Here is a 13,023-nt window from a genome sequence, read left to right on the forward strand (position 1 = left end):
CTGCACTTGTAGAGAAGACATTTTGAGATCAGCTCTGCCTCGTGCCTCTCAACAAGGCGTGCATTCATTTACCTCAATGCACACCTCGTTATGCATTCTGTTTAATTTCCGATTCAAACTAACCTTGCAACGTTGGCTTTTATAAGATAAACAACTAAATATCTACCTGAACATAAATCTTACCAACTGTAATCTTAAAAAATCTGCATTCAAGTCGATGAGTTAGATCTAACCTCCTGTCTTTAAATTTCTTCTAACACTATGTGATGTTATCTGCCCTGATCTCAACATTCATTTGAATAAAATTTACATCATGTTTGTTTCTCCCAGAAAAGATCTGTTGTGTTAATTAATTATGTGATCCAGATTGTGCACCAAGAGACACACACCCACCCGTTGTTATATCGCCCCTTGCTATAGTTGGCTCACCATTTTACAGTCTAACTGCACGTCTTAGCTGCAATACAAATAGGCAATTTCACCTAGAATTACTGTTCGTTTTATTTCATACTGCACATCACAAACACAAATATAAACAAAACCATTGAAAACAAAGTATTATATTGTACTGTTGTCATATACATACACATTGCACAATAACACAAAGCAAATTAAATATCTACTTGCTGAAGCAGTTTTTATTTTAGCCAATGAGGTGTTCATTTGTGGCAGCAATGCACTAGCAAAAAAGTCACAGGACAGTGACATCAAGACAGGACCCCGTTCACACTTGCGATTTGAGGCGGCCCAGGGCCGGCCCAGATTTAGGCTGTCGTTTCGATGTGGCCCAGGGCCTGCAATCCAGGACCAGGGCCTTTAGTATCACATTACCAATGTGGTTATGTAGTTCAGTGGACACTCCCATACTCCCAAGGGCACAAAAGGTAAATAGAAAGCTGAATCTGTGCTAGGCAAGATGGCAGTGGATCAATATTTAATGGTAATTATTTCTACATCATACAATTTTAAATTATAAAAATATTAAATTTAAAAAAATCTAGTGGGTTAATGTTCAGGTTGTTTCTGTCACATAATATAGGAGCTGCAGTGCATTCATAATTATGCTTAATTTGTCACAATTACATTTTCTTCCTGTTATTTAGTTAACTAAGCGATAAATATAAAAACTGCAGGATTGTGCATCTCAATAATGATCAGTAATGGTGCTTGCGACTTGGCATATTCAGCTGTTATTGTGATTATTATTGTTAATGTTATTCTACTGGTGTTAGAGCAGTGGTTTATTATGTATCGTGCATGTTGTTGAACAAAGTGTATTTAGATTAGGGCGATTCCCTTAATGAAGTTGTCGTTTACATGTGGGACATGGGTTTTGTTATAACCATATGTTCAGTAATCTTCCAAGACAACGGGTAATGCTGATGTTCAGTCTTTACTGGTAATGGTTAGGGACTAGAGAATAATAATAACAATGATAATAATAACGAGTAAACGATATAATAGTTTAACGATCGTGTCTGTAAACAAAGAAGGTATTCATGCAGGTTAAACAAATAAATATAAATGAGAAGCATGTGTAATATATTTAACATTATTTAATGCCGTGTCTTTTCTTAGGAGGGAGCAGTAGTACTATTAGGTGGTCAGTCATGAGTTTGTCTTGTGAATGTCAGTCATTGTGTACAACCGATAGTCATTTGCAATCTGAGTGAAGTATCCATTATGAAAATAAATATTTATACCTGTCAACACAAGCAAGTTGCTGTTTCCCACATTCTAAATACCTCTGTGTTCTTGAGAGAATAATCTGATTGCGGGTGGGGGTAAGCTCGGACCATCACCCCGTTACACACCATAACAGTAAGTCAAAATAGTCAATATTTTTTTTTTTTTTTTAAATATATACCATAGAATTGCTACTGTGCTGCATTGAAAAAAAGATATTAATAAGAAACATCTGCTACAAAAGGATTACTGTATATCCGGTAGCTCTTCCATTCTAAGTGCAGGCTATCGTTCCATAAAAAAAAAAAAAAGCAGTTCGCCACATTTTAAGCCTGCTTTTCAGTCACATATGTGAACTCGCAAAGGCATATATACAGCTCTTGTTAGCTTATTTGTTTTTCTATTGGTCTCTCGGTATATCGCGGCCCTCGATATATAGCGGATTTATACTGGACCCCAACACAAGCGATAGATCGAGTGGGTGGTGTAGTTAGTTTGCAAACCAAGCAAAGTTTAAAACAGTAACAGAAAGCTGGTTTAGTAATTTCTCTTTTTTTGTTGTTTACTGTTTTGTTAATTAATATATTAAAACAAATTCAACTACTGGTGTTTATTAAATCTTTGAGGAAAGCATATACATTTGTGTATTAGATTACATATTTATTAAGGTCACTGTTTGATAACCAAGGCACTGAAGTTAGTCAAGTATATATTTTATGTGTATATGTAAACTTAAATAAAACAAAGTAATATACAAGACTAATATAACACTGAAACCCAACATCTGCAAAACAATTGTTACTTTGCCCAGCTGTGGGCCTTTTTACCGCAGAACTCTCTGGCAGGAGAGCTACAAAGCTTTTATGTGCTTCTGGCAGATGGACCATACTGACACAAATAATGCAATCCTTCTTTGTGAAAGAAAGACACTAAACACTCATGAGTGCCTTCCTGGAAGGCTTTCTAGTTGTCCTCCTTTATAAGATTAAATATTTAAAGGAAACTGCATCATTCTACTCTATGTTAATTTAGAGGGGAAAAAACACAGTCACTGTGAACTTGTGTTTCCTTCAATAGAGATGTGGCAGTAAAAAACAATACTGGAGTGTGGCGGGGTGGCCCAGCCCTGTGCGTATTTTTTATGTTATGAAGGGACTACTTCATAAGCTCATCTGATAGATCCTGTCTTTGGATCTTGACATTTGACGTCTTGAATGTTAAATCTCATTTATTTGTTTGTTTTTGCATGAATTTTTGATAAGAGAATTTGACTGAGAGCAGACTCCATAACCATAACTAAGTCCTGCAATAACTGATGGTTGCTACCATCCCCTTTTCATTCTGCCTAATCAGAAAATATTTTAATTAAAGATATTATATTCGAAAGGACTAAAAACGACTAAAAAGACATTTGGTTACTTATGGCTCCCCTTATACCCACACAGTCTGCACACATTCCTGATTCAGAGTAGTTACAGGAAAACACCAGTAAAACCAGTGCTGGTAATGATATAATCCATATCCATGAAGTAACCAGCAAAACAAGCCATCAAATAATCAATGGCCATTTGTGTATGCACTACAGTTAATATTTATCTTAGATTAGATCCTGTTATGAAACATGGATTTTCTTTTTTAAAAATAGCTTTTTGGACAGACACCGATAAGCACAGCGGTCTGGTGATGGTTCAGCATGAGATTTTAGTTCATTAGCTTGAATTCCTTGGGTTTTGAATGAGTGGAGAAGCTAGTTTCAGTCTCTCATTTATATATATATATATATATATATATATATATATATATATATTGTAATATAGCGGGTTGTGAGAGACGGCAGGGAGGGGGTTAAAACCTCCCTGCAAAAGAAAAACATGTGAGAATGCACTGTTTTGTATTGCTTTATTGTTTCATTTGATTTGTTAATTGGTGTATTATTAATGATCATCCGCACCTGGGCTTTATTGAGGGATTTAAAAGGAGAGCAGGCAGTCTGCTCGAGGCTGCTGAGTGGAAGGAGGCAGAAGAGGTGCTCTGCTTCCGAGCAGTCATTGCTGAAGTAAGTGCGGTGTTAAGCCTGTGTGGTTTTTTGCTTTGTGGTGTCAGGTAAACGGCTTAGCCGTCCTGCAAGTTAGTCAGGGAAATACCTGTTCAGTTGAGTTAGTGCTCCAAGCGGAGTTAGGTGTTTATTTTGTGTGTTTTGTTTTATTTTGTCTTTATTAAAAATATAGCGCAACCGCGCTGAAAAATCCATTTCTGTGTGTGCTGGGTCGTATTTTTAAAGGGGCACGAACCCGTGTGAGGTGCAATCATTTTACAATATATATATATATATACAGACATGCTCAAATTTGTTGGTACCCCTCCACAAAAAAAGAAGAATGCACAATTTTCTCTGAAATAACTTGAAACTGACAAAAGTAATTGGCATCCACCATTGTTTATTCCATATTTAATAGAAATCAGACTTTGCTTTTGATTTTTTATTCAACATAATAATGTAAATAAGAAAACAAATGAAAATGGCATGGACAAAAATGATGGGACCGCTAACCTAATATTTTGTTGCACAACCTTTAGAGGCAATCACTGCAATCAAACGTTTTCTGTAGCTCTCAATGAGACTTCTGCACCTGTTAACAGGTAGTTTGGCCCACTCTTCCAGAGCAAACTGTTCCAGCTGTCTCAGGTTTGATGGGTGCCTTCTCCAGACTGCAAGTTTCAGCCCTTTCCATAGATGTTCAATAGGATTCAGATCAGGACTCATAGAAGGCCACTTCAGAATAGTCCAATGTTTTGTTCTTATCCATTCTTGGGTGATTTTAGCTGTGTGTTTTGGGTCATTATCCTGTTGGAGGACCCATGACCTGCGACTGAGACAGAGCTTTCTGACACTGGGCAGTACGTTTTGCTCCAGAATGCCTTGATAGTCTTGAGATTTCATTGTTCCCTGCACAGATTCAAGGCACCCTGTGCCAGGCGCAGCAAAGCAGCCCCAAAACATAACCGAGCCTCCTCCATGTTTCACTGTAGGTATGGTGTTCTTTTCTTTGAAAGCTTCATTTTTTCGTCTGTGAACATAGAGCTGATGTGACTTGCCAAAAAGCTCCAGTTTTGACTCATCTGTCCAAAGGTCATTCTCCCAGAAGGATTGTGGCTTGTCAATATGCATTTTAGCAAATTCCAGTCTGGCTTTTTTAAGTTTTTCTTTCAAAAGTGGAGTCCTCCTGGGTCTTCTTCCATGGAGCCCACTTTTGCTCAAAAAGCGACGGATGGTGCGATCAGAAACTGACGTACCTTCACCTTGGAAATCAGCTTGTATCTCTTTGGCAGTTATCCTTGGTTCTTTTTCTATCATTCGCACTATCCTTCTGTTCAATCTGGGGTCGATTTTCCTCTTGCGGCCGCGCCCAGGGAGGTTGGCTACAGTTCCATGGACCTTAAACTTCTTAATAATATTTGCAACTGTTGTCACAAGAACATCAAGCTGCTTGGAGATGGTTTTGTAGCCTTTACCTTTACCATGCTTGTCTATTATTTTCTTTCTGATCTCCTCAGACAACTCTCTCCTTTGCTTTCTCTGGTCCATGTTCAGTGTGGTGCACACAATGATACCAAACAGCACAGTGACTACTTTTCTCCATTTAAATAGGCTGAATGACTGATTACAAGATTGGAGACATGTGATATGTATTAAAGAAACTAATTAGTTTGAAATATCACTATAATCCAATTATTTATTATCTTTTCTAAGGGGTACCAACAAATGTGTCCAGGCCATTTTAGAATATCTTTGTAGAATAAGCAATAATTAATCTCTTTTCATAGCTTCTTTGCTTTATTCTATGACATACCAAAGGCATGCAAGTATACATGATAAAATAGCTTTTAATTTCATCACTTTTCAGAAGGAATGAAGCATTATTTCAATGAGCTGTAAGGGTACCAACAAATTTGAGCACGTCTGTGTATATATATATATATATATATATATATATATATATATATATATATATATATATATATACACATATACAGGGTTGTAGCAGGGCAGGGCCCTGCCTGTAAATATTGTTGTTGTGTGGTGATTTGGTGGTGGTTGGCAGGGATGGGGTTAATTTCCTGTCCCTGCCAAAATACATGCGAGAATGTGGCTGGAGCTAATTGAATCATTGATAATTAGGCTCCAGCCACATGGTATAAAAAAGGGGAAATTATTTTGTTTGGTGGAGGTGTTTTGGGTGAGTGTTTGTTTGGTCTCTGTGTATATTTTTGAAAAAGAAAAAGGTGTAGTGAAGGCTAATGCCCAGCCTACATTTTTGTATTTTGTTTAAACCTTTTGTTTTTGGCCCTTGCGCCAGTTATTTTGTAATTGGTTTATTGTGTGCAAGATTTGTTTTTGTTTGACCTTTTATTTTTGCTCGGTGAGCAGTGTTTTGTGCCAGTTTTTTATTTACTTTTGTTTATTAAACTGTGCAGAAGCGCGTTAACTGCAGTGCCTTGTCTCTGAGTCTCTTTGCCTGCCGAATACCATCTGGGCCCACGACGCTACCCTGTCACAAGGGTATATAAAAATTCAATTTTCATTAAGCTACAATATGCAGTAAAAGATAATGTAAACACCCGTGGGTCAATTTAAATGTCAAACAATAAAGCTCAGACTAAGATTAGAATTGTATTTTTAAATTCTAAGACATTTCCATTTGAAGTGCTGTTCTTTAAAAGACACCTGGAAAAATGACAACCTGCAATATATTGTATGCAGTATAATGTATGTTAAATGGTCTACAAAGCACCAAAAAAAAAAAAGCATGCTTGTTTAATAGATCAAAGTGAGGCTCTTCAGTTACTTCAGTCTTATAAAATTGTATCATACCTTCGGTCTCTTTAAAGACTCTTGTTTCGAATACCTCAAAAGGTACTAAACAGAGTCTCGTTTACCATGGCAGGAGCCAACAGGTAATGGGTTTTGTCCCCTAAACTGCATAGCGTTTCCTCACACAGTCCCACTGTGGGGGCTGCTACAATTGTATCACGAGAACCCAAGACTAAAATGCTGTGTAAAATTATGCAGATTCCCCATTTCTTATTTTATCAGGTCACCATTTCTTTAAATATTGGAAGTTACTATACAGTTTTTGTTGACCAGTATACCAGTACTTCCCAATACATTTAGAAAGCTGTATTATTTTTGTTGGAACATAATACACATGTTAACTGGTGGTTTATCTACAAGACTACCACCTAGTGGTTACACAAACACACTTACACTTTGAACAGTGTAGAATCTGTTGGGAGATTTGCAGATGAAACCCACAAGAGATTGATTAATTTTAAACCTCAGAGTCATCTGTAATTTGGTAGAAAACAGACAATTCATATTATATAAAAATGTATGTAAATTACAATATTCATATTTTACCCTGAAGAATAGAAATGACCAATTCCAGTGATTATTTCACACTTTAAAAGGGGACCTTAGCCATTCCATCTTAATATGCAAAATGACATGACTAAAGCTGTTATTAGTACTATCATCTTAAACTTCATTAAGTGCCACTCGTAAAAGCAAGACACCGAATTCGTCAGTGCAGGCAGCTCACTCTAAAAGAACTGGAAATTAAAATGTGACTTGAATGTGCAGAATAATATGGTTTACATGTAAAAGTACAATAAAATGTAAATAACACTGCCACTTTATAGTTTTCTGTCTGCAATTTTAAGAACAGAGTGTGGGCAAGTATCCTGGTGCTGCTTTTTTAAAATACTTTTTTTTTTTTTAACAATATGTATTACGACAGCCACTTGGCTAACAATGTACCTCATATAATGTTTAAGAACCTTATTCTGGATTCTGTTTGTTTATAAATAACAGCCACTCTGAGTCTTCCTAAACATTGTTCGATGGAACCTGCCTTTAACTGACGTCAATTTAGAAACATCACTCCTTCCTAACCAAAAAGGACTGAATGATAAAAGTGAACATGTACAGCTATTGAAAAATACCATATTAATTAAGACAGCCATTTTCTGTCAGAGCTTTTGCATTAGGTCTGTCACCCTGATAAGGACTAAATACAACTGAATGTGAAGAAAGATCGGCTGTACAGTTAGACATTATGTGCTATGCACTTCATAATCTGTGCTTGGAAAACACATTTGTATCTATTATTTTCAAATAGCTACTAGGTTGCTATTTTAAAAATGCCTACCTGTTTTTGTCAGAGGGCTAGAAAAGAGCTGCTGCAGCAGTTTATTCTCGGACGTTCTCAAGACAACCATGATATCAGCTGGGAGAGTGTCTCGGTTCTTCTCCAAGAATCCATAAGCATTGTACAAAACCTGGAAGAACAGACCCCACGTTTAAATTTGGGAAAGCAACTTCAACAACGGTAATATAAAATCATTAGGGTGGATATAACAAAACAGTGGCTTGATCTGACAAAAGAAGAGCTATTGAAAATAAGAGTTAGGTGAAGAACATAACCTGTGTTGATGGGCACAAAAACTGCATGCAATTAACCTGATTTTTATTGATGGGACTCGGGTAGTCATTGTAGTGAAAACCAAGGGTGAGGAGTCACCCACAATCCATCCATCAATGTAGATGACAACATACATAGAAACATAATAGTTATTGATGGCTATATTGTGAAGTCTGGTCAAATGCAATTACCTTTCCCGCATAATGTTGAATTCCAAAACAAAGCTCCACACGTTTTGGTCTCCAAAAGTACTTATAACGTAGATTGACCTCACATTTATCTGTAATGATACATTTCAAAATGTTTATAAAAGCTCATATATTTTTTTAAAAAGATTTGATTCTGGTTATGTTTCATGACAAGAGGATTACTTGGGTAACCTAATTCCTACCTACTAAAGTCTGGTCAGTCGCCTGTGGAAAGCGACTTTCTTCATCCAGTAGAGACAGAAGTCCCATGGGTTTCTGAAGAAACATATCTAAGATTGGTCGGTTGTCTTCATACTCCACCAGATTGGCGTTAATTTCCTCATTCTGGTATTCAATCTATAAATACATTTAATAAACAGAACAAAAAAAATCTTATTATGAAAAAAAACATGAAAAAATAATTTACAATCAATCTGAAATGCAATCAACTGCTCTGAATGCTAGTCCCTAACTCCTGGGGCAGGTACAAATGACTGATGCAAGATAAAATAGTTTTACAAATACAACTATTTGTAAATTCTCAGGAAATACGGACACCTTTTAGTGCTTGCTTCCAGTGCATTGCTCTAATTTACACTTTTCTGATTTGTTTTCCGACCTAATTTTCATCTTGACTCAGGGAAGCGCATTATTCCTACCACAACAATATAGTCTGAAGTACTTGCTTTTCCCTCCTAGTTCACTTCCTGTGTTACACATTTCCTATGGGCAGCACAGAACAGTGTATGACTCAGGTAGGGTTCTATTATCTGCAACACAGGAAGTAAACATATTGCTTTGTGGCAGGAAGATTGGGCTTCACCCGAGTAAAAGTGAAAATAAAGTATATGGAGAGTCAATAAAAATAAAGGCTTGTGATAAAACACAGGTAAGCATTGTAAAGCACAGAAGTACAGTACAGTTTCAGTGTCATCTCCAGATTTAATGAAAACAAACTTTTCTCTATTCTTATGTTTAATATAAAACAAACAGTAGTGAGATGTAAGCCTTTAAATAGCATCAATAGAGATTAATGTTCAAGTGTAATATAATTTCCTGGGATGAAAAGGAAAAGGGAAGTGGTATATTATTTCAAAATAAAAAGCTTCATTCAACAACCCATTGTAAATATATATATATATATATATACATATATATATATATATATATATATATATATATATATATATATATATATATATATATATTTTTTTTTTAAATGTTCTTGAATCCCAAAGGCAATATTCAAGATTGACTATAACTTCTCAAGGGGAAACAAGGCGAAACTACTCGACGGATAACACTCCATTAATTTGTGAGAAGACAGTGATTAAGATAAACTATAATGTGTGGACATTACAATGTAAATAATACTTCAAATAAGAAAAACAGTATGTAAAGTAGCAGTCTGATATTAACCTTCTGGGTGTTCTGAAAGAGCCAGGCAATTGGTTTTTTGATACTACATTAACCTGCGTGTGGCTTAAACTCTACATTAGCCAATTATATTGTGCCATTGCAAAATGTTGATTTTGTCAACAAGGTCAACAACCATTTGTCTCTCTTAATTTGTGAGTTCTTTGCCTTTCCCCATGGTGATGGATGAAAAATGGATTTCATATGCGCGTTACCTCATTTTTATACCCCAGTGAAACAGGAAGCCATGGAAGGCCACCATACAGTTCCTTAAGACTGAGATGAACTTAAAGAAGTAGAATGTTAATGCAGATTTAATTTTATTTGATTTTATTTATAAGAATCTTTAGGGGTGCCAATAATCCTAACACCTATCTTTAAGAAAAAAAACTTTTATTACTTGTTAATAAAAAACTTTCTCTGAGCAATTGTATTAGAATAAAAGAATATGGATTTCCCATATATTTGAGCATAAAATATAGCTCATTACCTGTGTTGTTTATTTTATACAGCCTTTTTTGCTCATCTTTATCATGGCTGCCAATAATTTTGGAGATGACTGTACTTATTATTTGTTTATTTAGCAGACGCCTTTATCCAAGGCGACTTACAGAGAATAGAGTGTGTGAACTATGCATCAGCTACATAGTCACTTACAACAACGTCTCACCCGAAAGACGGAGCACAAGGAGGTTAAGTGACTTGCTCAGGGTCACACAATGAGTCAGTGGCTGAGGTGGGATTTGAACTGGGGACCTCCTGGTTTTATGCCCTTTTCTTTAACCACTGGACCACACAGCCCCCTACTCCATGCAACACTGTCACAAACATTTTACAAAATAACACATACAAAACAGACAAAGATTAATTGTGACATTTGCTGCTACTACTAATACTGCTGATCATGTTCATTTGTCTGGTCCCAAACAATAGTTATTCTGTGGAAAAATCCATCTCCACCAAGATCAAATGTGTTTAAAGCAGTTAAACATCAAGACGGTCTGTAGGCACCCTTTCATCTGGGACGTTGTCAGTATTTTCATCTTCTCGTAAAGCTTTAAACTTCAGAGTCACCAGGATGAGATGACAAAAACACAATTAATCTAAACAAGAAGATGAATGGATTAGTTAAATTAACTCTCACCCATACCAAGTTGTCTTTAAGCTCTTTTAGTTTATTTTACCTGCTCCAGAGCAAAGATGTGTTGGTTGAAGTAGAACTGGATCTGTTCATTGGCAATGTTAATGCAGAGCTGCTCAAATGAATTCTTCTTGAAATTCTCAAATCCAAAGATGTCTAGTATGCCAACATTCATTCCACTCTCTGCAACACTTTAAAAGAAAGAAAGAAAGAAAAAAAAACACACACAATAAATATTTAACTTTTCTGCAAAACACAAATCCAGAAACATGGAATACCTATTCAGTAGTGAATCAGATGAAACGTGAATGTGGGGAGCAGGGCAGCCACAACTGCAGTCCTATTGCCAAAACGGCATGAGATGGCATATCTTTTAACAATAAGAGACACCCTACACATAACGTGTTAACACATTCAAATAGTCACATAATCACAGCCATCTCAAAAACCGGGAGAACCGAAAAACCTTGTTTCTCTGGGGGTAGTTGTAGATAAAATGTTGCTCTTTGTTTCATTGTCTAGCCGTATATTTTAAACACTAACCATATATTTTTATCAGGCTGCAGCAGGGTATTTATGCGGTTTACTATCCAGCTGAAAAGCCTCCCATACAGGGCCTTGGACATGGCATCTCGCACGTCTGCAGCCTTGTCCACAGTGTTGGTGCGGATGATGGTCTCTCCTCGAGTCACCACACATTGTGAGGTCAGGGCCTCCTGAAGCTCGTCTGCACCAATACTGAGGAGGGAGGCAGCTGGAAAACAGACAAGTTCACAGGGAGCATGTTAAACTAATCGTTCTTGACTTCTGTCATCACAGATACACTCGAAATGCTAGATTTAATCTAGATGCAGTTGGTTTTTAATAAAAATAGTAGCAAAATACACGAACATTTATATAATTTTTGGTTTGTTTGTTTGTTTTAATTGCCTGAGCAAGTATGAAAAGCACACTTTGCTGGTTCAACTCAGCACCCTCACTGCAACACACAGTAGTCTGTAACTAAGTTCTGAAAAGAGATTTAACCAGGTGAATCTGAGGATTTGAACCCACTACTAGGTTATTTTACTGTTCCTTCAAGAATACATTCTCCACATTCTTGTACAATGGTTTATGCTATTTTTTTAATGGCTTTTTGCCTGTTTTCTTTACCATTTTCTAAGGCTTCAGCATTAGGAACTTCACTTTTATCTGTCTGGTGTTGAGAAGTAATAGCTGCAAATTCAATGTTTCCAGTATTTAAGATGGCAGAAAGAATTCTATACACAGAATTTACTTCCTGTAAACAAGAAAACATAACAGTTAACATGCAATTGATCACATCTGCATATATTAAACATTGTTCATATATACAGTGGTGCCTGGAATTACTGAGAAATGTGTGAAATGTTGGAAATGTAGATATAACATGACATTTCTTCTCAACACTTCAATTATGCTAAGAACTGTTGTGGTCCATTGAAGTGATTTATAAAATAACACTGGCAAGAAGTTACAAATAAAACTTGTGTATGTCTACCCCTTACCTCCTCAGTGAACCCAATGATTCTGAAACAATGCTGGATGGCTTCAGACTGATCCTTGTATGAATTGTTGGAGATGATATCCTGCATCACTTTACCATTTTCATTGTCGATGTATCTATATAAAAAAAAAAATGGTTTTTTTCGCTTTAAGATGGATAACTATTTACTAGTGTTTCTATATATATATATATATATATATATATATATATATATATATATATATATATATATATATATATATATATATATATATATAGTATAGAGGAGAGAGAGAGAGAGAGAGAGAGAGAGAGAGAGAGAGAGAGCATGAGAGAGAGAGAGAGAGAGAGAGAGAGAGAGAGATGAGAGAGAGAGAGAGAGAGAGAGAGAGAGAGAGAGAGAGAGAGAAGAGAGGAGAGAGAGAGAGAGAGAGAGAGAGAGAGAGAAGAGAGAGAGAGAGAGAGTTTGAAAGGTCCTTCCCACAAGCATGAACTGTACGATATCCAAGTGAAAGACTAGTTATCTTCTAAGAATAAATAGTGCCAAGGTTGAACATATAATAGGAAGCTGAAGGGAGTTATTATATTCTGAGAGAAAGTAATGAG

General features: G+C 36.2%; 1 protein-coding gene across 2 annotated transcripts in view; it reads right to left on the bottom strand.

Annotated features, from left to right (window-relative positions):
- Positions 1-13,023, bottom strand: part of LOC117404907 (myosin-IIIb-like) — a 94,040-nt gene that overhangs the window by 47,533 nt on the left and 33,484 nt on the right. For both annotated transcript variants that reach the window (XM_059032268.1, XM_034924236.2), the window contains exons 16-22: positions 12,440-12,554; positions 12,066-12,192; positions 11,457-11,667; positions 10,957-11,104; positions 8,560-8,713; positions 8,360-8,448; positions 7,896-8,025 (exon numbers count right to left, since the gene is read on the bottom strand). In XM_059032268.1, the coding sequence (XP_058888251.1) occupies positions 7,896-8,025; positions 8,360-8,448; positions 8,560-8,713; positions 10,957-11,104; positions 11,457-11,667; positions 12,066-12,192; positions 12,440-12,554 (974 nt within the window). The remainder of the gene's footprint in view (positions 1-7,895; positions 8,026-8,359; positions 8,449-8,559; positions 8,714-10,956; positions 11,105-11,456; positions 11,668-12,065; positions 12,193-12,439; positions 12,555-13,023) is intronic.

This window comes from Acipenser ruthenus, chromosome 10, assembly GCF_902713425.1.
Source record: "Acipenser ruthenus chromosome 10, fAciRut3.2 maternal haplotype, whole genome shotgun sequence".
Taxonomy (NCBI): domain Eukaryota; kingdom Metazoa; phylum Chordata; class Actinopteri; order Acipenseriformes; family Acipenseridae; genus Acipenser; species Acipenser ruthenus.